General features: G+C 45.1%; 1 protein-coding gene across 5 annotated transcripts in view; it reads right to left on the reverse strand.

The window, feature by feature from the left end:
- The window catches only part of TEP1 (telomerase associated protein 1), a 48,078-nt gene extending 21,807 nt beyond the window's left edge, over nucleotides 1-26,271 (reverse strand). Inside the window, exons 1-18 of one of the 5 annotated variants that reach the window (XM_014347503.4) lie at nucleotides 25,861-26,249; nucleotides 20,344-20,934; nucleotides 18,702-18,869; nucleotides 17,922-18,056; nucleotides 17,082-17,243; nucleotides 16,196-16,357; nucleotides 15,851-15,922; nucleotides 13,939-14,063; nucleotides 13,466-13,623; nucleotides 9,105-9,214; nucleotides 8,343-8,433; nucleotides 7,934-8,111; nucleotides 4,084-4,252; nucleotides 3,423-3,581; nucleotides 3,166-3,243; nucleotides 2,094-2,224; nucleotides 1,722-1,781; nucleotides 404-562 (exon numbers count right to left, since the gene is read on the reverse strand). In XM_014347503.4, coding sequence (XP_014202989.3) covers nucleotides 404-562; nucleotides 1,722-1,781; nucleotides 2,094-2,224; nucleotides 3,166-3,243; nucleotides 3,423-3,581; nucleotides 4,084-4,252; nucleotides 7,934-8,111; nucleotides 8,343-8,433; nucleotides 9,105-9,214; nucleotides 13,466-13,623; nucleotides 13,939-14,063; nucleotides 15,851-15,922; nucleotides 16,196-16,357; nucleotides 17,082-17,243; nucleotides 17,922-18,056; nucleotides 18,702-18,869; nucleotides 20,344-20,910 — 2,684 coding nt within the window. In that variant the 5' untranslated portion in view covers nucleotides 20,911-20,934; nucleotides 25,861-26,249. Of the gene's footprint in view, nucleotides 1-403; nucleotides 563-1,721; nucleotides 1,782-2,093; nucleotides 2,225-3,165; nucleotides 3,244-3,422; nucleotides 3,582-4,083; nucleotides 4,253-7,933; nucleotides 8,112-8,342; nucleotides 8,434-9,104; nucleotides 9,215-13,465; nucleotides 13,624-13,938; nucleotides 14,064-15,850; nucleotides 15,923-16,195; nucleotides 16,358-17,081; nucleotides 17,244-17,921; nucleotides 18,057-18,701; nucleotides 18,870-20,343; nucleotides 20,935-25,127; nucleotides 25,795-25,826 lie in introns of those variants that run through there. The other 4 variants (XM_034937232.3, XM_055097232.2, XM_063596456.1 and 1 more) reach the window with 4 other exon arrangements.
- Between the last annotated feature and the right edge of the window lie 664 nt (nucleotides 26,272-26,935).

Here is a 26,935-nt window from a genome sequence, read left to right on the forward strand (position 1 = left end):
TCGCACCACTGCACTCCAGCCTGGGCGACACAGCGAGACTCCGTCTCAAAAAAAAAAAAAAGAAATTAAGCAACTAAGCCAGATTCAAACTACTATTTAGCAAAGCCACAATGAAAAAGCCAGAACCTGTGCTCCTAAGCCCTCTGTCTATGCCCTGGCCATACGGCCATGATGTCTGCCGTCATCTTTGCATTCTGACTTCCTTTCTTCGGTAGAGAAAGGAAGGGCTTGCTCACAATCTGACAACTCCCTGTGGTAGAGAAACCTCCGCCTGAGAAAGAGGAAGCATGCCTTCATGAAGAGAACAAGCGGCACCTCACCAGCTAGAATTTCAGCCCCAGGGTTTCCCACAGTCTGACTGCAGCCCCTCCCAATTCACAAAGGCATAGAAACACAGACTGACCCTTGCTGGGAAATAGGAGCCAAGGGGCTTGGAGTGTCCTCTTCCAGTGGCCGGAGAGACTGGACCCCTGTCTTTCCTGGGGGTGGTGGAATCTTGAATATTTTGTCCATTTGGCCCACATGTTCCAGAAGATGGGAGGCCCCATGCTCTGCAATGAACCTGACATAAATAACAAGATAAATGAGAGTAGAATACCACAGGTCGAAATCAGTGAGGTCTTCCGAAAAGGGCAGGGGGAAAAAGATATGTCCAGGTTTGGTCACCAGTTAAGTCAAGCTCCTTAAGAAGAGGACCATAAGCAGTTTATGCAGACTTAAAATAAATGAGGATGCAGAATCACAGGAATGAAGGAAAAGAGAAGCCCAGCTCTAGCCCCTCCTGCTGTGCATGGTAATCACAAACTTGCTGTTGGGCCGGGGCAACGGGCTAGGGAAAGCCATCCCAGTCTGGGCTTGAGCAGCTCTGTGCCAGCCATAAAGGCCCCCTGGAGAAGGAGGAATGTGCCTGAGGCTTCCTCATAGGAGTTGAGGGAAATGGATGGTATCCAGAGGAAAAGCCAGGGGAGAAAACAAGTAAATAAGAAGGCAAAGGATGGAGAGACAGAGAAAAAAAACGTGAAAAGATTTCTATAATTTTAGCTTAAATAGACATAATTTTCTCTAGATCAAGAATTGAACAGAAGCCACAGTGACATGGCCAACTCTTGACAGTGAAATCTCCCATGTCCCCTTTCTTCTTTCCTACTGGATATAATACAAACTTGGCTGAATACCGAGATGGCTGGAGCTCAGGCAGACATATTGAATTATGAGGTAGAAGCTGAGTATTTGAGGATCATGGAGCAATAAGAGAGAAAGTGCCTGGGTCCCTGTGAGACTGTGTTGCTGCTATGCCTGGATGGCTGTAAAAGAGGAGTGAACTACCTTACTTTAAAAAAGAAGTGACTGGAGCCGGGTGCGGTGGCTCACGCCTGTAATCCCAGCACTTTGGGAGGCTGAGGCGGGTGGATCACAAGGTCAGGAGTTCAAGACCAGCCTGACCAACATGGTGAAACCCCGTCTCTACTAAAAATACAAAAATTAGCCGGGCATGGTGGCACATGTCTGTAGTCCCAGGTACTCGGGAGGCGGAGGCAGGAGGATCACTTGAACCCAGGAGATGGAGGTTGCAGTGAGCCAAGATTGTGCCAGTGCACTCCAGCCTGAGCGACAGAGTGAGATTCTGTCTTAAAAAAAAAAAAAAGTGACTGGAGCAGAGATAATCTCCTAAAAACTTTCCAACAAAGTATCCAACCCTTCAGTATCCATTCTGTACTCACTTCAGTATCGCATCAGTACAGCCTGAGAGTGTCACATCATTGGGATTCAAATCTGTTGACCTGGCAAAGGAAGAAGCAGTCATTAACCATCACAAACAATACCTGGAACACGGTCACTGCCCACTAACATCCCAAGATGAAAACCCCACTTCTGCACCTTTAATAGGGTTATGTGGTAGGCTAGGGCTAGGGTGGACTCTCCCGGAGGGGTACAGAGTTAGGCTAAAGTATCCACCTGAAGTGCAACAGAGGTAAGAAGGCAGAGTTGGGGAGATCCCTGCCAAGTGGGAGTGTCCTATGCTTTGGCAGGCGTAGAGAGGAAATGTAGACCACTGATTTCTGACACTGAGCAGGAAGTATAAGCACCCTTACAGGTATTGTACCCTTCTTAGGAGGATACCAACAAAGAGGCACTTGGAATTCACACGCTGCCAGTAAAGCTGTTTGGCCACATTTATCATTCCATCATCCATGCTTTGGCCAAGGAGGATGACTCTGTCCACCTGTAAGATGAAAAGGGAGAAGATGCTAGAGAAGGGATGCTAGACAGCCCAGGACATTAAGATATGAGCTTTCTGAGGATAGGAGGATTAGGAGAACTCTGAGAGGAGCACCTCTCCTGAGAGCACATAGAATGAGGGAAGCCACTGCCTTTTAACTTACAGGGGACACCAAAGTGGAGGTTGGAGTGGGGCAGTGGTATACTGCAGCTGGCTCATTCAGGCTCAAGAGAGCTGATTGTTAAGTTTTCAGGAAGTTTGTGGGCAGTTGTTAAAGATGGACATTATTAAATATTAAATTGTATACATTTAAAAAATTAAATCAGTTATATTTAAAACAAATGTGGCTGGGCATGTTGACACACACCAGTAGTCCCAGCTACTTGGGAGGCTGAGGCAGGAGAATCACTTGAGCCCAGGAGTTTTAGTCGCAGTGAGCTATAATCGAGCCACTTCACTCCAGCCTGGGCAACGGAGTGAGACCCTGTCTCAAAAAATAAAAATTAGAAAATAAAACAAATGTAATAAATACTCAAAATGTATAACTTCCTAATAATTTTACTACATTTTACTATTATCTACGCGTGCTTATTTACATCTACTGTATCAGGAGTGTGAGAATACTACACAGCAGTGTGCTCCTGAGCGTCTTTTCCCAACTCTATGTTCAGTAGCATCATGTCTATAGCTTGAAATCAGCCACGGTAGGACTGTTTACACCATGGAAATTTAGCAGATGCTACTGACCAAGGCTTATTTTTCTAGGCAGCTGGTTGTTAGATATTCAGCAGCACACCACTGGGTAGGGGGTTGTAGCCAGTAGAGCTGATCTGACTATTGTATGTGGTTGGAGAAGTCAGCTCTAAAGGTCAAGAAATGAAATATATCAGTTGCAGAGGAAAATGTGGGGGGAGGGAGAGGGTTTCTCAGGGATTAATACTCACAGGAACCCTTTGGCCAGCCAGAGACAGCAGGTATTTCCCAAAAGTATTCAGGGACCATCCATCATTTTCATCAAACTCCTGAAGGAAAGAGACTTCATGTTATGTGGTTGCACAGTAAGCGACAAACACTGCAGTCTTGCAGTCTGTTTGGGAAATCTTCAGAACTGTGTATTATCTGTGCCTTTACCAAATATCTGGGCTATTCCCAGGCCTGTGTCCTTCATGTATTTTTGGATGGTGGGTGTTGAGTGTCTGACCTGGACTTGAGCCTGGAGCTTGATGGCAGTCTTCAGGATGCCTTCTTCTGCCTTAAGCACTGCAGTCTTCAGAGTGTCACCTCCACACAGCACGACATCCACCTGCTCCGCCCTCGTGATCATCATCCCAATCAACAGCAGCGCATAGTTCAGCGGGGGCTGATTGGACAAGTGTCAGGGGAAATAAAGCTTCCCTGCTTTGGAATTCACCCTTGCCCAGCCAGCCCTGGAGGCCAAACCCTTCCATTGGTTAGAGGGAATAAGAAAAGGCATAAAATCCCAAGTTAGGAGGGGTCAGCTTCAGCAGCCCTCAGGAGGAGCTGACTGTGGAGGGAGGAAAAGAGGAGCCAGGATCCCTGCCCAAGTTCAACACCACGATGTAGCGAGGTGAAAGTGAGACATATTTTGGTGATGGAAATTTAGAGAGTACCAAGTACCAGCCAAAGGTGAAATGTTAGTATTATAATCCATAAACCTGGTCGAAACAACATCCTAGGAATTGCCCCTAGGAACCAAGGACTGATACTTGGAAGCAAATTCATATCATTTATTTCAGTCTGAGTGTTTGCCTGGGAAAACCAGCTCTGGGAACAGGATAGTGCTCAGGATCCCCAGCATTCTACCAACCCAACCCCTTGGAGGATGCTTTTTATTTTCTTACCCCTTGTGGGTTGCTCTTTGGACAGAGCCTGTCTGCATTAGCATCTATCAGATAGACCAAGACAGTGCGGCCTGGCAGCAGGGGCAGGCTGTGCTTCACAGAGAGGTTCATAGCTGTCTCTAGGGCCTGTCGGTACCTGTTCAGCATCTCACCATCATATTTCCACTGTCTACATGCAAGAAAGACACAGACACAGGGGCTCAGGGACTTATCTGCCCCTTAGAGGCAGACGGGGAGATGAGAAGTTGCCACTAAGTATTGAGTCTTCTCCCTCCCTCAAGCACCACACCCCCTTCCACAGTCCACTCCATTTCTGGTGTAGAGGACTGGGAGAGAGCTTCCCTCTGCCCCCATCCTATAGGATTCTTCTAATCCACACTCACGGTAGGAGAGGGGAAGTCACCTGTGGACCCACTAGCTACACTTACCACATGAATCCATTCTTACTTCATGAAGCAAGATTTAATGGCTACATAGTTTTAAATTGTATTTTAAAAAACAAATGCTAACTCCTTACTCTGAAAACTGGCAATTGAAGGAGAATAAATTGAATATTCATCCCACCTTTCCCATACAATCTATTTCCGGGTAACTAAATAAATATAGTTGATAAGGGAGGCTGTTTTTAAAATTCCAGTTAAAAAATATGCAGGAATGATAAAACCCTCATTCTGCAACCGCCAATGAAACAATTGGTTCACGTAAAGATCACCAATGGATGAGGCATTAACTACTGTGGAGAGATTAGGCTATTACTACCTAAAAGCGCTGATCAATGTTAGCATTACTGAGTAGTGGTCCCACTTAAATAGTATATATATAGGATCACCTATGAACTACTTGGCAAATCTAAATCTGTTCAAGGCTTTAGAGCTAATGCCCAGTGAACATGAAACAGAAAAACAAGTTAGATGACATCATGAGGAAGGAGGCAAATCCAGAATATGGGATATTCTTTGGGGTCCCTGAACCTGGTTTTCACAGTAGCTCAATGCCATAAGAACAATTAAAAGGTTAAAAGTGACATAACAGACTTAACAACCAAATGTAATGTGTATACCTTGTTTAGATCCTGATTTGAATAAAACTGTGAAATGATATTTTTAAACAATTGGAAAATTTGAATATGGACTAAATAACAGATGATTTCACCAAGGAATTATTTTTAGTTTTGTCAGGTATATTAATGACATTCTCATTGTATAAAAAATGTCCCTTTTTAAAGAAACACACACGAAATAAGGAAAGGTGAAATAAAATGTGTCTTATTATTTGACATTTGTTTTAAAAATATCTTCAAAAGAAAAGAAAAAGAAAAAAAGATCAGTAAAGAAAATGTAAGCCGGGCACGGTGGCTCATGCCTATAATCCCAGCACTTTGGGAGGCCGAGGCGGGCGGATCACAAGGAGATCGAGACCATCCTGACTCACATGGTGAAACCCCATCTCTACTAAAAAAAATACAAAAAAATTAGCCGGGCGTGGTGGTGGGTGCCTGCAGTCCCAGCTACTCGGGAGGCTGAAGCAGGAGAATGGTGTGAACCCAGGAGGTGGAGCTTGCAGTGAGCCGAGATTGTGCCACTGCACTCCAGCCTGGGCGACAGATCAAGACTCTGTCTCAAAAAAAAAAGAAAAGAAAAAAAAGAAAATGTAATAAAATCTAGATAATCACTGAATCTGACAGTTTTATGGAAGTCTATTATATTTTTATTACTTGTGTGCATATTTAAAGTTTTTTATACTAATTTTTTAATCTAGCAAAATCAGTAGTCTTCCCAGCACTATCCAATAGAATTCAATTACAATTAAATCAAATTAAACTTAAATTATACACATATAATTTTCTAATAGTCACATTTTAAACAGTAAAAATAAATTGGTGAAATTAACTTTTCTTTTCTTTAAGAGACAAGACAGGCATGGTGGCTCACGCCTGTAATCCCAGTACTTTGGGAGGCCGAGGTAGTTGGATCACTTGAGGTTGGGAGTTTGAGAGCAGCCTGGCCAACAGGGTGAAACCCTGTCTCTACTAAAAATACAAAAATTAGCGGGGTGTGGTGGCATGCACCTGTAATCCCAGCTACTTGGGAGTCTGAGGCACGAGAATCACTTGAACAGAGGAGGCAGAGGTTGCAGTGAGCTGAGATCACACCAGCCTGGGTGACAAAGTGGGACTTTGTCTCAATTAAAAAAAAAAAAGAGCCAGGGTCCTTAGCTAATGCCTATAATCTCAGCACTTTGGTTTGGGAGGCCAAGGTAGTTGGATCGCTTGAGCTCAGGGGTTTGAAACCAGCCTGGGTAACATGGTGAAACCCTAACTCTACAAAAAATACAAAAAATAGCTGGGTGCAGTGGTGTGTGCCTATAATCCCAGCTACTTGGGAGGCTGAGGCAGGAGAATCACTTGAGCCCGAGAGGTAGAGGTTGCAGTGAGCTGGGATTGTGCCATTGCACTCCAGCCTGGGTGATGGGAATAAAATCCTGTCTCAAAAAAAAAAGGGACAGGGTCTTCCTCTGTTGCCTAGTCTGTGCAGTGGCATGATCATAGCTCACTGCAGCCTCAAATTCCTGAGCTCAAGAGAGCCCAGCACCTCAGCCTCCCAAGTAGGTGGGACTACAAGTGCAAGCACCTGCACCTGGCTAAAATTAATTTAATACTGCATTTTATTTAACCCAATATATGAAAACATTTTCATGTCAGCCTGTAATTAATACAAAAATTATGAATATTTCACACTCTTTTTTCAGACTGCCTTCAAAACCTAGCATGTCTCAACTCAGACTTCACTAGCATATTTCAACTGCTAAATAGCCACATGTGGCTAGTGGCTACATTGGTCAGTACACAAATACCATTTGGACTGGCCCCTTGGGCTTTTTTTTTTTTTTTTTTTTGAGACAGAGTCTCACTCTTGTTGCCCAGGCTGGAGTGCAATGGCGCGATCTCGGCTCACAGCAACCTCCGCCTCCCGGGTTCAAGTGATTCTCCTGCCTTAGTCTCCCAAGTAACTGGGATTACAGGCACCCACCACCACACCCGGCTAATTTTTGTATTTTTAGTAGACAGGGGGTTTCACCATGTTGGCCAGGCTAGTCTCAAACTCCTGACCTCATGATCCGCCTGCCTTGTGATCCACCTGCCTCGGTCTCCCAAAGTTCTGGGATTACAGGCGTGAGCCACCACACCCGGCCAGGCTTGATTCTTAAATGGCCCTCTGTTTAGCTACTGATTCAGGAGATTCCTAGTTACTGAGCCCTCTAGAAAGTTAACTGAGTCCTGTGTTTGTTTTGAGTAAAAATAAGTGTAAGATACTGATGAACCACTTAAAAAGACAGCTGAGACTTCATCAAGCCTACAAAACAGATGGTACATCTGTCTTTGAGCCTGCTGATGGTAACTATCTTTGTGTGTATTTCAAAATACACACACACACAACAAAAACAAAAAAGATGAATGGGTCAAAAAATACAGAAAGATATAGAAACAAAAAGAAAAACAAACATGTCACAGAAAAGAAAAAGAAAACCATGAATCAGAGCAGAAGCAGAGAGGACACCAGCATACACCACCATACATCAGCATAACTAAAAGAAAGGAATCCACATAAACCAATAAAACAATCACAGATAATAGAGTGGAGGTCTAGGAGTAGACTTTGTTTCATGATCTCTCTTTAGGACAATGTTAAAGACAAGGTGTGTTGTGCAAGAAACCAGGCAATTCTGAGCCACTGCGATGACTGACAAGCAAACCTTTACAGAAAAACAGTTGGGCTTCCCAGATGACTTCCAACCTGTGCCAGGGTAGCCCCGATTGCCCACCCTTGGCTCCCAGACAGTGCATACATACCTGGCCTTGTGTACTCTCAGCTTCTCCCTCTTGAGCTGCTCATACAACACAGGTATCCTCATTGCCATCCGAAGCTGCTGACGGCTTAGGTGGTAAAGAAACCTCCGCCTGGGACGGTTCTTTTCATTTCTAGTTAGTATCCGCCTCATCAGTGTTATATTCGAAGGAAAGGGCAATGCTGTATGATGACAGGTAAATTTCCGAGTTAGGCAGCTTCTATTCCCTCATCTTTTCCTACCAGTAATGTGACCTGAGCCCCAACCCTTGGGGCTGGCAAGTGCCTGACCTCTGCCCCCCACCCCGACACACCCTGAGACTGCAAAGCAAGAGGCTAAAAATATTGGTGCTGCTGCTTCATTTATTGTCAGATGTGGGAGGCAAAGAGGAGTTGGAAGAAAGGGGAGAATACCGTGATTTCTGAGTTGAGCCTCAAGGGCATCAATGGCATCATGGGCGTTAAGAAATCTGAATGGAAACTGCCGACTGTGGATCACCGACTTCTAGAAAGCAAAGGAGGGAGGGGTCATGAGCACAGGAGCCGGGAGTATGGGGGGCTTCAGGGGTCCACTCTATTAGCTTTGTGGGAAGGTACAGAAGGACAAAATGAACTTAGACAAGAGATATAGAAAAGGAGTAATAAGAAGGAAGAAAAAAGTAATCATTTTAGGATGTGAGAAAAGGTAACAAAAGAAGAGAAAGTAACAGAAGGAGCCCTGTTTCTTTTAAGACTCCCTCTGGGCGGGGTGTGGTAGCTCACGCCTGTAATCCCAGCACTTTGGGAGCCTCAGGCAGGTGGACTGCCTGGGCTCAAGAGTTTGAGACCAGCCTTGCCAACATGGCAAAACCCCATCTCTATAAATAAAAAACAAAGACTCCTTCTGAAATCAGTTACATCACACAAGTGTCTCTTCCTCGTAAGTCACTGAGCTCAGAAAATTAAAATGAAAGTTCTTATACTCTACTGTAACTTCTCAAAGGATTTACTGAACCCCCAAACTTATCTCCCTCAACCTAGCTGTATTCCCAGATCTACTTACAGCCCACATGGAAACAGCTTGAGGGCCATACCTGCCTCTGCCACCTGAAAAAGCCTGGCCTCTAAAGCAGCAGTGGCCTCTCCACGTGCACATCTAGTTGCTGGGCCCCATGGCTACCAGCCCCTCACACATACCGCATGCTGGAGTCTCTGGAGAATGAGCTCATGGTGGCGGGAACTGATTCCAACCCGCAGCAGGTTGCACAGGTTCCGAAGCATGGCCATGAAGGGAAGCTTCCCATTTTCTGTGGAATGTGGGGCATAGAGTGAGAAAAACAAATGAGAAGGCCAGGCACAGTGGCATGCACCTATAATCTCAGCTACCAAGGAGGCTGAGACAGAAGGATCACTTGAGCCCAGAACCCGGGAATTAGAGTCCAGCCTGGGCAACATAGCAAGACTGTCTCAAAGAAAAAAAGCAAATGAGGGATGACTAGAGAGAGGTCAGAGACCAGAGCAAGAAGTTCAGAAACCAGGCATGTGGAAAGTCCAAGATAGAGGAAGTGAGGAATTCACATACAATCTACCCTACTCAAAATGTTTTAAAGGCTTGGAAAGATTAAAAACAGGGTTGGCCCGAAGTTTGGAACAAAATTTATGCAACACTGTTTATGGGATGGCTGTTATGTTACCACTTAATCTGTTGGCTCTAGCCCTAAGATTGGGTTCAACTGGCAAAATGTATTATCTAGTCTAGAGCAAAGGTTTCTAAACTTTTTAGATGGCCAAAACAGAAATTTCATAGTGTAAGTTGATTTATGAAGTATATACTAACGTAATGTAGTACATTCATTAGTTAATATTTCAAGGCACAATATCCATTTAAAAGAAGGTTCACCATTTATGAAACCCCGTCTCTACAAAAATACAAAAATTAGCCAGGCGTGGTGTCTGGTGCCTCTAATCCCAGCCACTCGGAAGGCTGAGTCAGGAGAATCGCTTGAAACCAAAAGGCGAAGGTTGCAGTGAACCGAGATCATGCCACTGCACTGCAGCCTGGGTGACAAAGCAAGACTCTGTCTCAAAAAAAAAAAAGTTCACCATTTATAATGATGAATGTATGTAAATCCATATTTGAAATAGTCTTCATAATTTGTAAGCTTCTTACCCAATTTCTTCTATTTGATTAGTCATTACTTTTTTTGCTTAAATATAGGTGAAAAAGATTTGCACTGGAGATAGAATTTCACCTCTGACCTCTGTCACTTCCTTATTGTTCCCTTGTCCCTGTGTTATTAATATTATCTTCAAGCCATAGTTTCTTTTCTTTTTTTTTTGAGACGGAGTCTCACTCTGTCACCCAGGCTAGAGTGTGGTGGTGCAATCTCAGCTCACTGCAACCTCTGCTTCCTGGATTCAAGCAATTCTCCTGCCTCAGCCTCCGAGTAGCTGGGATTACAAGTGCTCACCACCATGCCTGGCTAATTTTTGTATTTTTAGTAGAGACAGGGTTTCACCATGTTGGCCAGGCTGGTCTCGAACTCCCGATCTACAGTGATCTGCCCGCCTCGGCCTCCCAAATTGCTGGGATTACAGGCGTAAGCCACCATGCCCAGCCCATAGTTTCTTAATAATAATATTTTTAAGGTTTATATCAATTTTAGGCCGGGCGCAGTGGCTCACGCCTGTAATCCCAGCACTTTGGGAGGCCGACTCAGGCGGATCATGAGGTCAGGAGATCAAGACCATCCTCGCTAACACGGTGAAACCCCATCTCTACTAAAAATACAAAAATTAGCCGGGCGTGGTGGCGGTCGCCTGTAATCTCAGCTAATCAGGAGGCTGAAGCAGGAGAATCACTTGAACCTGGGAGGCGGAGGTTGCAGTGAGCCGAGGTCGCGCCATTGCACTCCAGCCTGGGCATCAAAGTGAGACTCCGCCCAAAAAAAAAAAAAGGTTATATCAATTTTAGACAGTTAATTTGGTTAATACTGAATAATATAATTCCAAATCCATCTACAATTGAAAGATAAATTGCTATAAGTCAAATTATATAGAAACCAAAATTTAAAAAAAAAAGAGTGAAGGGGTGCCATTAATGCCCTCAGATTGTGGATGCTCAGAAAACCTCAACTATTACACATAACACATAACACTGTATCATATGGATTCAGTGACTATGTGGGTTCAATCTGCATAGTAAATACTGGGAAAATTCTTTTCTTTTAGATAAAAGTAAACATAAATAGGAGGTGTGATTTTCTTTTCCTGGACAGAGGTGCATTCAAACCACTTTAGAGGCCAGGCCTGTCAGTCCGTCACCATGCCTTGTGCACCAGCCCACACCATCAGCAGCTTCATCAGGTAAATGCTGCTCCCTTTGTAAAGGGAATGTAAGTCTTATTTGAATTATAGCTGGAAGCTTTCAGCCCTCTGGAAGTCTTGGGATTCTCCAGTCATCATTCTTTTTTTTTTTATTTTTGAGATGGAGTCTGTCTCTGTCACTCAGTGGCACAATCTTGGCTCGCTGCAACCTCCACTTTCCAGGCTCAAGCAATCCTCCTGCCTCAACCTCCCAAGCAGCTGGGACCACAGACATCAACCACCATGCCCAGCTAATTTTTCTATTTTTGGTTAGAGACGGGGTTTCACCATGTTGCTCAGGCTGGTCTCAAACTCCTGAGCTCAAGTGATTTGCCCGCCCCAGCCTCCCAAAGTGCTGGGATTACAGGCGTGAGCCATGGTGCCTGGCCTCCAGTCATAATTCTGATTCACAAACTGTATGGAACAATTAGGTTGTATATGTACTATAAATGAACTATTGCATCCATTGTCGACTCAAGTTTTTTCCACTGTTACTATGTATAAAAGGTTTTCTAGATCATTTTTGATAAGAAATTAAGTCCAATATCATACTGGTGATATTAGAAAATAAACTGGACATTTATCCTTCAGATTGCAAAATTCACTAATTTCATTCCAAAAAACTGTTAATGAGTTATGGGATTAATGAGATCTGTGGTCTCCAAAAAGGGTTCTGTATACCCAATTACATTTTATCTTATATTTTATACTTATATCTTTTTTTATATTTCCTTTTATTTATTTATATTTATTTTTGGCTGGGCACAGTGGCTTACATCTGTAATCCCAGCAATTGGAGACCAGCCTTCGCAACAAAGTGAGGCCCTGTTTCTTAAAAAAAAAAAAAAAAAAAGTACATATACATATATTCTGGTGTATCCTAAAAATTGTTTTTGTAGTATATGATTAAAAAAAAGAAACACTAGCCACCATGGGATTAGACTATGGGCAATTGCCTCAACCAGGATAAATGACATTAAAAGAATAAATTTACATGTCCTTACATTTTCAGGGACAGTGGTTCTCAACCAGAGGGAGGAAGTGGAGATGGGTGCATATAGAATTATCTTCATATGGCTGGGCGTGGTGGCTCACGCCTATAATCCCAGCACTTTGGGAGGCCGAGGTGAGTGGATTACTGGAGGTCAGGAGTTCAAGACCAGCCAATATGGTGAAACCCCGTCTCTACTAAAAATACAAAATTAGCTGGGCATGGTGGCATGCACCTGTAATCCCAGCTACTTGGGAGACTGAGGCAGGAGGTAGAAGTTGCAGTGAGCCAAGATCGCGCCATTGCATTCCGGCCTGGGCAAAAAGAGCAAAACTCCGTCTCAAAAAAAAAAAAAAAAAAAAAAAAAGAATTATCTACATATACCGGCTTCTATCCAGGCCCCTTTATTCTACTCCACCCCAAGTGGTTTCAACCATCAGGGAAGAAGAGGCTGTCAACTGGGGGCAGGTGTGTGTGTGTATGTGTGTTTGTGTGTGGGTGCGTGTGTGTGTGTGTGTGCAGTGGCTCATGCCTATACTTCCAGCACTTTGGGAGGCCAAGGTAGGAGAAATGCTTGAGGCCATGAGTTTGAGACCAGCCTGGGCAACATTAGAAAGACCTTGTCTCTAAAATTTAAAAAAAAAAGTAAAAATTTTATAAAGTAAAAAACGAAAGAAAGAGCCTGCTATAGTTAAAAGTAGACCAAAAAAAAAAAAAAAAAAAAAACAGAGAAAGAGAAAACTGAAGATAACTTGGTCCTCCTCTATTTGATTTTTTTTTTTTTCTGTATCGATGTGGGCAAATTACCTAAAACTTCCATGTCCTAAATACAATATGAGGTTCTGTACAGATTCCAATATGCCATGTGCCAGTCCTACCTTTTTTGGAATGAGTTACAGAGATATTGATACGAGTACAATGAGAGAGAAGGTACTTTTGTCGTATGTTGATAAAAACTTGTGTATCACCTAACTACATCTAGTATAATGATCTATGATGCCAACATTACTCAAAGCAGGTACCACTGTTTACTTTGGTGTAGTCAATGGCAGACCTTATAAATCAAATCATTTTCAGTAATACAACAACCAGGCAAAGTAATAACTTCATCATTCCACAGAAATCTTCTAGTGAGGATCTCAAATGTGGAGGCATAAATGGGGAAGAGAAGGAGGGAATGTGATGGTCAAGGTCACTCTACCAATGAGTTCCTCCCAGACCGACGCTTTGTTCCCCCGTAGGCTCAGCTCCCGCTCCCAGGTCTCTGGCCTAGACAGCTTCATCCTCTTCCCAGCTCTGCTAGAATCCCAAGGCCCAGGAAGGCGACTTCGAGAAAAGAGCTGTAGGTTGGAGGGGTATCTGAGGATAGGGAAGAAAGAGGTCTATCATTTCAGAGTCAGCAAGAAAATAACTCAGAAAAGGAAAGGTGAGTCATGTTTACAGGGCATGTCTGCCCAAATATGCCTAAAAATAACTCAGAAAAGGAAAGGTGAGTCATGTTTACAGGTGAGTCAGAAAAGGAAAGGCAGCAATTGGAAAGGCAGTCATGTCTACAGGGCATGTCTGTCTAAAGTCATGTTGCTGGGTTTGAGAACTACTGGGATGGGGTCCACGGATGTTGAAAAGTTAAGGAATTACTTAGATGGAATGCATGCTCAGGGTGCAGCTTCTCACCTGTAACCCAGCAGGGCTTGAACGTGCTGGGCAGGCTTGTGGATGTGCAGTCGCTGAACCAGCTTCTTCAGGGTGAACCTTGGAGGATTCTTTTTCTCTGACACTGTATCACCGGCCTTCTCAAACTGTGGAAACATCCCCAAGTCCCACAGGGGTCCTTTCATCCATGACCATGGGAACTTTCTTCAATAAAGCAGATTGTAAGACCATCCGATCCCTATGTGGTAATTTCTTTCTTCAAAATAGATTTGGCCAAGGAGTAGGAATAGAGGGTACAAATCTCTGGCAACAAGAGCTCCCATGGTAAGCAGCACAGGATGGCAACTCTTTGGGGTCACTGTTTCATTCACACAAGCAGTTAACATGGGTTGACTGGCTTGTGAGAAACAAGGTGGGGATAGAATGAACACAGGACAGCTTTGTTTGTAGAGGAGGGGAAAGGGAAAATCAGCTCCGATTTAAATCACTAAGACTCTTAATAGATAAATAGAGAAACGAGCACAATGCAGGCTACGAGGAGTTTAAAAACTAAAAGTAGGCAGGGCGTGGTGGCTCATGCCTGTAATCCTAACACTTTGGGAGGCCAAGGCAGGTGGATCATTTGAATCCCAGCTACTCGGGAGGGAGGAGTAGGAGGTCAGGAGTTTGAGACCAGTCTGACCAACATGGTGAAACCCCGTCTCTACTAAAACTACAAAAAAATTAGCTGGGCATGGTGGTGGATGTCTGTACTCCCAGCTACTCGGGAGGCTGAGGCAGGAGAATTGCTTGAACCCAGGAGGTGGGGATTGCAGTAAGCCAAGACAGCACCACTGAACTCCAGCCTGGGCTACAGAGCAAGACTTCGTCTCAAAAATAAATAAATAAATAAAAACTAAAAGTAGGTAGCTTTCAGCATCTTCTATGGCAGAAGAACTAAATTTAGGATATATTAATAGGATGAAGAGAAAAGACGAGTTGACCAACTGAGAAAGCGTTTTTTCTTATAATGCTAATATATATTTTCCTAATCATCTGTTTTAATAATGATGATGGTAGTGATAGCTAACACTTATTTACTTCCAGGAATTGTTAGAAATACTTTAAATATAGTAACTTATTTAATCTTTATGACAACCTAACAATGTAGGTTCTGCTTTTATTCCCATTTAATACGTGAGAAAACTGAGGCAAGAGAGGTTAAATCATTTGACCAATGTCTCATAGCCAGTAAGGGGTGGATGGAAGATTCAAAGCCAGGTGACGTGAATCCAGATTCTATGCTCTTAAATGCTACGTACAATACCTTATTTGTCCGAAAGTAAAAAGATTTTGTTTGGTTTGTTTTTAAAACTTCCTGTGAAAGGTATATATTTCATAATGTTTTTAACTCACTTATCCAACTTTACTGACATGTCACCCGGCAGTAAAGTACAATACCAGCTGGGTGTGGTGGCTCACATCTGTAATTCCAGCACTTTGGGAGGTCAAGGCGGGTGGATCACGAGGTCAGGAGTTCGAGACCAGCCTGGCCAACATGGTGAAACTCCATCTCTACTAAAAACACAAAAATTAGCCGGGCGTGGTGGCACACGCCTGTAGTCCCAGCTATTCAGGAGGCTGAGGCAGGAGAATCGCTTGAGCCTGTGAGGTGGAGGTTGTAGTGAGCCAAGACCGTGCCACTGCAGCACCCCAGCCTGGGCCACAGTGCATAACTTCATCTCAAAAAAAAAAAAAATACAATACCAAGGAGAGTGAAGTGAAAAAAAATAAAACCACATGCCTTTCCCAGTGCTCTCAGAACCTTACCCACAATCACAGCCAAGAATCCCCAGGAAGAAAGTATTTTCAACCCTAATAGAATTTTGTTCCTAAATATTAGTCCAGAAGAGATTGTACATGCACATATACAACCCCAGAAGAAGGGACTCACCTTTCTCTGCTCTTCTCTAAGAAACCCTATGTGCCTTGGAAAACGTCTGTGAGAAAATGGAGGCTCCATCCTCTGTAGGGACAGGAGAAGCAGTTTCAAAAAAGGGAAATGGCTGTCCTTGAAGAGACCCAGTCAATAGCCCTGAAGGTGCATCTCTACCAAAAAGGAAGCCAACTAGAAAAGAAGACTGCCCTGCACCATATGCCCCTGAGCTCTACCCAGCTCCCCTGCATTTCTCTGACTCCCTTTGCTCCTAGTGTGGGACTCCCCCGCATCAGCATGCTCCCTTGTCCTGCCCTTCCTGGAGAAAAGGGGCGTGGGTCGAGGGCTGGGGCAGTGACTGACTGGAGAGCGGGGTGGCCGGTGGGGGTGTCTCTTGGCCCGGTGCTTCCGAGGGTTGTACTTAGCCAGCTGGTACTCATCAAACTGGGCAAATTTGTCCGTCATGGCAGTACGGAGACAGGCGGGCAGGGGCACCAGCTTATTCTTATCTCCCTCAGCCAGGCTCTGTCAAAGAGAGAGGAGAAACCACTAGAAGCAAGACCCAAACCAACCCTCCAAAACAAAACGAGATCACTTCATGGAGATACACGAGAGCACAGAGTAGCGAGCAAGTTCCCAGCCCTAGCTCCAAAATCACAATTTCTGTGGTACTGATTTTCATTTCTTCATTAGAAACATGAGGTCCTGGCTGGGCAGGGTGGCTCATCTTTACGCCTGTAATCCCAGCACTTAGGGAGGCCAAGGCCAGTGGATCACCTGAGGTCAGGCGTTCAAGACCAGCCTGGCCATCATGGTGAAACCCCATCACTACTAACAATATAAAAATTAGCCAGGCGTGGTGGCGCACGCCTGTAATCCCAGCTACTTGGGAGGCTGAGGAAGGAGAATCACTTGAACCTGGGAGGCGGAGGTTGCAGTGAGCCAAGATCACGCCATTGTACTCCAGCCTGGGCGACAAGAGTGAAACTCCGTCTCCAAAAAAAAAAAAAAAGCATGAGGTCCAGAATAAGACCATTTTTTTTTCTCAAACTTTGGTCCAGCCCTTCTCAATCACATTCTCCATGCTGGACAACCCAGCCTAGTGGAGGGAGAAGCTGTCCTGTCTGGGCACCAATGCTGAGGAAAGCTGAGGGGAAACCAAATTGCCTGAGAATTTTCTCCAAGGATGCAGTGAGCATAAGAGAAGGAATGAAGTGAAGGCCCAAGCTCAGGGAAATGAGCACCATACCTGGTAAAGCTCAGCCACCTGGATCCAGTCAGAAGGCAGCTGGACAATGGCACAGAAATATCGTCGCAGGTGGGGGCGACACGCCGGCAAGAAGGCAGCAATGGCCAAGATTTTATTGGCCACATTCCGGACGTTCAGCTGCTGCCTGGCATACAAAGATGCCTAGGACACAGGGTGAGAGGACTAGAATCTCAGTCACTCCTCCCGTAGCTTTCTGCCCTGAACTTACTTGCTGATTGAGTGTGCCTGTATGAAACCTTTCCTGAGCCCTCCACATTGTCCACAAAATACGAAGCCCAGGCCACCTGACTTGGCATTCTAAGTCCTCCATACTCTATCCCTTACTCAACTTTCCAGCATGTCTTCTTCTGAGTCTACTGACTGCCTTGCAAGTCAACCAGGCCTTTTCCTTCTTTGGAAGACCTCCTGCATCAATAGCTATCAAAAATTTATTCTGGGTTCAAATCATTGATTAAACCTGCCATTTTCCAAAGCATCATAGAAGATATTTCCCACCGTGCTCTTCTTTGCTTCAGAAATGTTCACTATCTAATATTCCAGCTGTATTTGTATGATATTTGGAAAAGTATTTTGCTTCCCTAACAATACTATAAGCTCCTTGAGAGAATGGGTACTTACTAAACAAACCAAGTCTAGTATACTCTTTCCCCACTCTTCACTGAACCACAGGGACTAGGCCGCAGACTCACCCAGAAATCCTTCCTAAGAGAAGCTCCTCCCACCCCCAACATGAGGCTAGTCACCACCCCGCCACACACCATAACCACACTCCCAGTCTACCAGCTTCACACCCCCATCCCCTCCTTCACACCTCAATACCTTGAGGATAAACTCAGGCTCCAGGAGGGCAAGTTCACGACAGATTTCAAAAATGGCAGCCAGGGTGGGGTCAGATGTATTGTTCACGTTTACTTCTGAGACCAGAGTAGAGCACAGCAAGCTCAGTAGAGCCATCTGGGAATTGAGAAAGAGGGAAGAAATGAGAAGAGAGGTAACAAGGACCAACTTAAGCATCCATGCAGACTAACTTACAAAGTCAAGGACAGAGAGAATGGACCCGAGATGTGGAGTCCAATTGAGAACTTACAAAAGGGGATTAGGGCCAGGCATGGTGGCTCACATCTGTAATCCCAGCACTCTGGGAGACTGAGGTGGGCAGACCACCTGAGGTCAGGAGTTCAAGAGCAGCCTGGCCCACATGGCGAAATCCCATCTCTATTGAAGACACAAAAATTAGCCAGGCATGGCAGTGCATGCCTGTAATTCCAGCTACTCAGGAGGCTGAGGCAGGAGAATAATGAACTCAGGAGGCAGAGGTTGCAATGAGCTGAGATTATGCCATTGCACTCCAACCTAGGTGGCAGAGTGAGACTCCATCTTAAAAAAAAAAAGAAAAGAAAAGGAAAAGAGAGAAAGAAAGGAAAGAAAAAAAGAAAAGGAAAATAAAAGAAAAAAGAAAAGGGGATTAGGAAGTGAGAAATAAGAGCTAGGTTGTATCCCTACCTTCCCCTTCCAACTGGGGAGGGGACCTGGTTCAAGTACTCCACCAACCTCCCCTCCACACCATTATTAACCTTTCCCCAACTCTTGAATTTTTACCTTCTTTTCCTGAAGGACATGGTCAGTAGGCTCTGGATGAGATTCAGAGTCTCCAGAGGTGAGCTTCACAGCCAGATCCTCCACCTCCTCCTCCTCTCCCAAGCTCAGACTATAAGAAGGCATTTGGGTCTCTGCCCCTTTCTTCTCTTCTGAATCAAACCAACGACCCTGGGGATAGTAGTGGCAGTTATGAATCACAGCAGGCATCCACAGCCCCTCAAAGCCAGATGGATCTGAAGGCAGCACCAGGCCACGGGAAAAGTCTACATCTCCATTAATAGCACCTCTAATGTTCTCTCCCTTCACACACCAGCACTGATGTGTCCTGTCTGACTTACTGCTCTCACACACCACCTTGCTCTACTCAACCTTCAGAGCCTTCGCCCACATGCTTCATGATCTGCCCCTGCTTTCATCTCTTCATTGACGTCACAACCTGGGAGCATGGGGCTCTTCACACACCTTTTAGGATATTAGTAAGATGTTTTGGGGGTCAGAAGAAAAAGGGCAAAGCCCCATATTAATCCCCCAGCAACCTTGGGCTGCTTAACCTCTCTGAACCTCAGCTTTCTCTCATTCACTACCACCTATCTGATAGGGCCACTGGGAAATTAAATGGAGTGTTATATATATGTATGACTCTTTGCAAAATGCAAAGCCCTAAATCAATGTAAGATGGCAGCAGTTGTAATCCTGATAACAACCCTGTGAAGTAGATTTTCATTAAATTCATTTTAAAGGTGAGGAAATTAAAGCTCTAAAGGGTTAAGAGGTTGCCCAAGGTTGCATAGTTTGTAATTGGCAGAGACAGAAGAGGGTTCAGATTAGCCTTGTCCCTCAACCCGAAACACAAGTATATACAGAAGCAATGTGTGTCTATCTAGTGATTCTGAACTGTATACTAAATGTAGGCATGTAGATGTGTAAAAGTGGACGTGTATTTGCACATGCACAGACAATTAAGTGGTCTCTGGTATAGGCCCTGATAGGGCTGTTGGAAAATTAATTAGCAGATGTATCTCATGCCTGATCTCAAAAGCACCTAACTGACTCTGCTATAGTAACATTAAGCTGGCTCATCTGAACAGAGGCTTCCTAAGGACAGGGACTGTTTTTTGTTGTGTCTTTTGGGCTTTCATTTTTTTGAGACACAGTCTCTCTCTGTTGCCCAGATTGGAGTGCAGTGACGCAATCTTGCCTCCCGGTTTAAGCAATTCTCGTGCCTCAGCCTCCCAAATAGCTGGGATTACAGATGCGTGCCACCACACCTGGCTAATTTTTGTATTTTTGGTAGAGACGGGGTTTCACCATGTTGCCCAGGCTGGTCTCGAACTCCTGGACTCAAGTGATCCGCCCGCCTTGGCCTCCCAAAGTGCTGGGATTACAGGCATGAGCCACCGCACCCAGCCAGGACAGGAATTGTTTTTGATCTATTGTACAATATCTCCAATGTAGATAATGCAATAAAAGTAATGATGCCAGTGAAGATGGTCCTGCAACAAAAGGCACCTTAGGAGAGGCTCTGAGGAGAGAAGATAGCCAGACACAGAGCAGCACAGAGGGAAACTGAGACACTGAAAGCTAGAGACAAGAGCATACAACAGACATGGCTGGAGTCAAGATGAGTGCCTGGAGCTATTACCAAAGTTGCTTCCTGAGCTGTCTCTGTGGCAGAGATGGATTTCAGGGCTATAGGGCAGGTTGAAAGGTCTAGTCCCTTAGAGAAATGCTGAGCCCTCCAACTTGGAGGCTGAGAGAGCAGGCAATTGCTGTTGTTCACACGGTACAAATCAGCTTGTGTCATATGAGATATCTGTAGACTCTGGAACAAGGGGCTGGCAGACACAGTGCTCTTTAGACTAGGGAGGGTGGCCAGGCACCGGTTCTCCAAGGAGAGGACGTCTGGGTGGGCAGAAACATGTCCATGTGGTTTCTCCATGGTCTTCAGGTCAGAAAGTGTGGCCAGGCACCGGTTCTCCAAGGAGAGGATGTCTGGGTGGGCAGACACATATCCATGTGGTTTTTCCATGGTCTTCAGGTCAGGAAGCGTGGCTAGGCACTGGTTCTTCAAGGAGAGGATATCTGAGTGGGTAGATACATGCTGATGTAGTTTCTCCAAGGGCTGTAAGTCAGGGAGCATAGCCAGGCACCGGTTCTCCAAGGAGAGGATGTCTGGATGGGCAGACACATGCCCATGGAGTTTTTCCATGGCTGAAACTCAGCTTGTATATGCCTAGAAGGAGAGAAAGACAGGAGATGAGCACCTGGCTGCACTGAGCGTGTATTTGCATGAGAGCATATCTTCCCCACAGCCCTCCTGATAATGCCAATGATTTGTGGGTAGAAAACAACCAATGTTGTTTTTCCCAGGACTGGGTTCATCCAGAGAATATTCTAAGAGAGAGGGATAGGGAAAAGGTAAGGCAGAGGCTTAAGAGCAGAGAAATTAAGAAAAGGCCAGGTGCAGTGGCTCATGCCTGTAATCCCAACACTTTGGGAGCTGAGGCAAGAGGATTCCTTGAGCCCAAGAGTTTGAGGCAAGCCTAGGCAACACGGTGAAACCTCATCTCTACAAAGTTTTAAAAAATAAAAAATATTTCTTAAAAAAACAAAACAAAACAAAAAGGAATGGCTGGAGAGGAAGGGACATGCCTTCTCATAAGAAGGTAAAGGAGACCCAACCCCCCTGACCCCCGCTGCAGGACTATCAGTTTGATCCCTACTTAGTAGAGAGGCCTCGCAATATAATCTGGACTGTGGGTTCATAGCTCCAGAGAAACAGGTACTTTAATCAAGTTGTCAATATTCACCACCCCAGCTTCCTTGCCTCCTATTCACTCTTTAACCAACTAAATGGGATTCTGTCCCCACCAGTCCACAAGTCCTCTTAGGTAACCAAGGAACTTTTTCTTACTCCCATAAATAAATACATCTTGGCCTTTATCTTATTTCACCCCTCAAGTAGAATATGACATTGTTGATTACTCTCTCATTAAAACTCTCTCTTCCTTTGCTTTCCATGATGCTGCTGTCCTGATTTTCTTCTTAAAACTATTCTGGCTAGATCTTCTGAGGGATTCTTTCTCTGCCATTTCTTAACATCAATGCTCCTTGCAATTCTATTCTAATCCTTTTACATACTTTCCTGGGGTGGTCTCACCCACTATGTGGCTCCAAATGACATTTCTATGCTGGCGACTCACAGATCTATTCCTGGACCTAGATTTCCCTTCTGAGCTTCATATTCACTTATCCATTTGCCCGTTGGACATCCCCACTGGATGACTCAAAGGTGCTCCAAATTCCACAGACCCTAAATGTATCATCTTTCTCCTTCTCATATCTCTGCCCCAAATCCATTCCCCTTCCTTTGCCCCCTTTGCCCACTGGAGTTGGAAGTGAGACAGACTTTACTTTGAATCCTCCTTTACCTTGGGATCTTGGTTGGATAAGATACTTAAATTCTCTGTGTCTCTAGCGTTTTCTCATTTATAAAATTAAGAAAAATGCTGGCCGGGCGCGGTGGCTCACGCCTGTAATCCCAGCACTTTGGGAGGCCGAGGCGGGCGGATCACAAGGTCAGGAGATCGAGACCATCCTGGCTAACACAGTGAAACCCCATCTCTACTAAAAAAATACAAAAAATTAGCCAGGCATGGTGGCGGGCACCTGTAGTCCCAGCTACTCGGGAGGCTGAGGCAGGAGAATGGCGTGAACCAGGGAGGCGGAGCTTGCAGTGAGCCCAGATTGGCCACTGCACTCCAGCCTGGGCGACAGAGCAAGACTCTGTCTCAAAAAAAAAAAAAAATATGCCTACCTCACAGAGTTGTTATAGAAATAAATGAGAAAAAAATATTAGGCACTTTGAGCATTGCCTGGCACTAAGTGTTCAATATAGAAGCTATTATTATTTGTTATTATTATCCAGTAAACTACTAAATTCTATTGATTCTACTCTCTCGGTGTCTCTCAGATCTATCCAATTCTCTCCCTTCCTCCTACCACCACCTTTGTTGAAACCCTCTAATCCATGTGGTGACATACTGTATATAGATTTGTCTAAAGGACCTCCCTGCTAGAGCCAGATGTGGTAGCCTGCAATCCCAGCGACTCTCAGAGGCTGAGGCAGGAGGATCACTTGAGCCCAGGAGTTTAAAACCAGCCTGAGCTACATAGTGAGACTCCTTTTTTTTTGAGACAGAGTCTTGCTCTGTCACCCAGGCTGGAGTGCAATGGCACGATCTTGGCTCACTGCAACCTCCGCCTCCCAGGTTCAATCCATTCTCCTGCCTCAGCCTCCCGAGTAGCTGGAATTACAGGCGCCCGCCACTATGCCCAGCTGATTTTTTTTTCTTTTTTTTTGTATTTTTAGTAGAGACAGGGTTCCACTATGCTGGCCAGGCTGGTCTCGAACTCCTGATCTTGTGATCCACCCACCTTGGCCTCCCAAAGTGCTGGGATTACAGGTGTGAGCCACTGTGCCTGGCGGACTCCTTTTTTTTTTTTTTTTTTTTAAGCATGTTTGCTTATTAGCCCACTTGCTAATTGTTTCTCCTTTGTTTTTTTTTGTTTTTTTTTTTTGCTTTTTGTTTTTTGAAACGGAGTCTCACTCTATTGCTAGGCTGGAGTGCAGTCGCACAGTCTCAGCTCACTGCAACCTCGACTTCCTGGGTTCAAGTAATTCTCCTGCCTCAGCCCCCCAAGTAGCTGGGATTACAAGTGCCTGCCACCACACCCAGCTAATTTTTGTATTTGTAGTAGAGACAGGGTTTCACCATGTTCATCAGGATGGTCTCAATCTCCCGACCTCATGATCCACCCACCTCAGCCTCCCAAAGTGCTAGGATTACAGGCGTGAGCCACCGCACCCAGCCTAATTGTTTCTCTTTACTGAAATAAAACTCCTTAAGGTAAGGGCTCCTTTGTCTTGCTCCCCTCTGCATCCTCAGCATCACACACAAAACCCGACTTCCGGTCACCTCCCAGCATCATCTCTCACTAACACCCCGATCTAACTCTCAGCACTCTAAGCTTCAATCATACCAATTTTATTTAGCTTATTAATTGCCAAGGTATCTCTTGACTATGGGCCTGTGCACAGGCAGATCCCTGGAACACTCTTTCTTCTACCAACACCACCCCTCCTTTACAAGGCCAAATGCTACTTTCCTCTCACTCTACAGGCTTCAGTTTCATCATCAACTCCTCCAAAAAGCCTGTGCTGACACCAAGCCCCAGTCTGATTTAGGTGGCCTTCTCCTTGTTTTCACAACACCCATACGTCCCCTATCATAGAGCACATCACCTGTTTGTCTTTCTTCCCAATAGACCATTAAGTTCCTGAAGAGAGAGACCCTTGTCAACCATTGTTCCCACAATTGCTGGTCAGCGGGATTCAGAGGCTTTTGAGAATGTGGTAAAAGCTATGGAGCTTTTTCACAGAAAAAAAAAGTATATACTGTTTTGTGCTCAATTTTCAGAGTGTCTATGAAGGCCATTTATGGACCTCCCAGGATCTCCATAAACTGAAAATTAGAAACCTCTGCCTAACAGAATGCTTGAATTATACCATCAGGAACCTATTTTCTGGCTGGGTGTGGTGGCTCACACCTGTAATCCTAGCATTTTGGGAGGCTGAGGTGGGAGAATCACTTGAGGTCAGGAGTTCAAGACCAGCCTGGGCAACATAGTGAGACCTCTATTTAAAAAAAAAAAGGAATGTATTTTCTTACTTATTTGGACAAAGGCTAATCTCTCATTCATATGTAAATATTTTGGGAATAATATTGTTAAGTCAACCACCTAAACTTAGTGTGAAAAAGCTTAGGGACAAAAGTACAGAACACTTCCAAGAAGACCTGAATGACTAACAATCCAGGGCCAAAAAGGACAACAATATCTCACTGGACGTCAGTGTGACAAACACATAAAAAATGATGGCTTCTGTGCCCAATACACTTTGCTCATGTCGTTGCCCTATATAAGCCCCCAAGGAAAGGAGTGGGGAAACTCAGAATTGACTCAGATTTTTTTTAAAAGAGATCTCAAGCCAAAGATAAACAGAAAAATAAGGACAGTTTATTTGAGCAACATAGTGAGACTGTCCTATCCTTAAAAGGACAGTCTCACTATTTTGCTCATTTTATTGTTTTGCACCCTGGAGTTTTTGAAAGGAGATTCGGCTGAACCACAAATGGAAAGTTAAAGTTCCATCCCCACTTCCATCTCTAGTTCCCTTCTCTGGAAGTAAACATTGCTAACAGTTTTATACTAACAGTTTCACAGTTTCTATGCATATGCAAATACATGCCTTCACCATCACCACTGCTTTTGCTTTTGCTTTACACAAACAGGATCATAAGTTAGACGCTATTCTGCACTTAGTATATCTCAGAGACCTTGCCCTGTTAACACATTAATACCCACCTCACTCTTTCCTTTTTTTTTTTTTTTTTTTTTGAGGCGGAGTCTGGCTCTGTTGTTCAGCTCACTGCAATCTCTGCCTGCCGAGTTCAAGCGATTCTCCTGCCTTAGCCTTCCGAGTAACTGGGATTACAGGCGCCCACCACCATGCCCGGCTAATTTTTTTGTATTTTCAGTAGAGGGTTTTCACCATGTTGGTCAGGCTGGTCTCAAACTCCTGACCTCAGGTGATCCCCAACCTCCGCCTCCCAAAGTGCTGGGATTACAGGCGTGAACCACCGCGCCCGGCCTCCACCTCACTCTTCAAGTGGCTGTATGGTAGTCTAGCACATTTAAGCACAGTCTGGGTTTCTATTATCACAAACGGTTCTCATACTACCATTTGTTGGTGACAGCCACTGTCCCCTTTCGATGGGCACACAGGGCAAGGAAGTAAGAGGGGATGATTCTTACGTGGTCTCTCTTCCTGTCCCTCCCTCTCCTTCAGCCTTCTCCTCCTCCTTTCTCACCTCCCCTTTCACGCAGTATACACTCCCTCCCCTTCCCGGAGCCGACGGGAGGAGCAGGGTGGATGCACCCCTAGCTGAGTCTCGGGTGGTTCCTAACCGGCCCCGCCAGGCACTTCCCACCCAGCTCTCAGCCTCAGAGCCCAGCGCCCTAGACCCAGGGCCAGGGCAAGTTCTGCCTGCGCTCGGACCCTACCTTAGACTGGGGCTGGAAACCCTGGGTGCCTGACCTGGGGCGTCCGATTCCCGCAGCAGGAAGCAGAAACTTCGCTCTGGATTCTGCCAGTGGGAAGAGTGGCAGCCGGGGGAGGAGCCGGATGCGGATCTGAGAAGAGACAGTGCGGGCGGAGACTCTCGGGCCCGGGCGGGGCGCTGCAGCTGCTGGAAGGGCAGCGAGCCGAGGGCCGGGCAAGACGACATGCCAGGGCTGCGACGCGAATGCCCAGGACCCCTGCAGCCTTTTCTGGGGCCCGAGTTTAGTTTGTTATTGTTTCTATTTTTTTCCCTTTCTGGTCCTATTTTCTCCTGTCCCTAGGGCTTCCCCCTCTACCAAATTCTTCTCCTCTGGCTAATTTTCGTCTTTTTTTCTCCCATTAACTCTTCAAACACCGTTTCCTGGAAAAGATTTTAGCATGTTCGCTGCCTAGCTGTACACCTCTCCTTCCTAATATCAAAGACGGTCAGACTCAATTCATCCTAAAGTTCCTTTGAGGAACTCCTTAAAAGGAGACGGAAAGCGGAAAGCAACGGCCTGTAACCAAGTGTAGACATCAGTCAATCAAAGTTCGCTGAACTGAGAGCAAGTGCCTCCCCTCCTGTTGATCAGAAGAGAGATCCGTGGATCACACAGAATGTATCTGGAGCCATCCTGAATGATTAATGCTGAACCCTTTCCAGGAAGATGGAACCAGGCTTAGGAAAGAGACAAGTGACCCTTAGGTTAATAATGCTAGCTTCATAAAGAGAGGACCAAACATAGTAGCAGGAGAAATACGCTTTCTGCCTTTATATAAAGCAGATTAGCTGTCTTCTGGAAAATATCATTGCTTTCCTTAGAGAGGTACCCTTGAGTCTCAGGTAACAGCTGAGCTTCCGCTCAGAATTGAGGGCATTCTGTCCTCTATTAACTGAGCCAGTACCCCTTTCCTTCCTTAGAAACCTCTATTGCCACCAGTCCCAACACTCCCTGCAATGGTCTTTATGTTTGTGTCTCCCCAAAATTTATATATTGAAACCCTAATCCCAATGCGATGGTATTTAGGGTGGGATGTCTGGGAGGTCATTAGGTCATGGAGTTTAGAATAC

This window comes from Pan paniscus, chromosome 15, assembly GCF_029289425.2.
Source record: "Pan paniscus chromosome 15, NHGRI_mPanPan1-v2.0_pri, whole genome shotgun sequence".
In the NCBI taxonomy this organism is placed as follows: domain Eukaryota; kingdom Metazoa; phylum Chordata; class Mammalia; order Primates; family Hominidae; genus Pan; species Pan paniscus.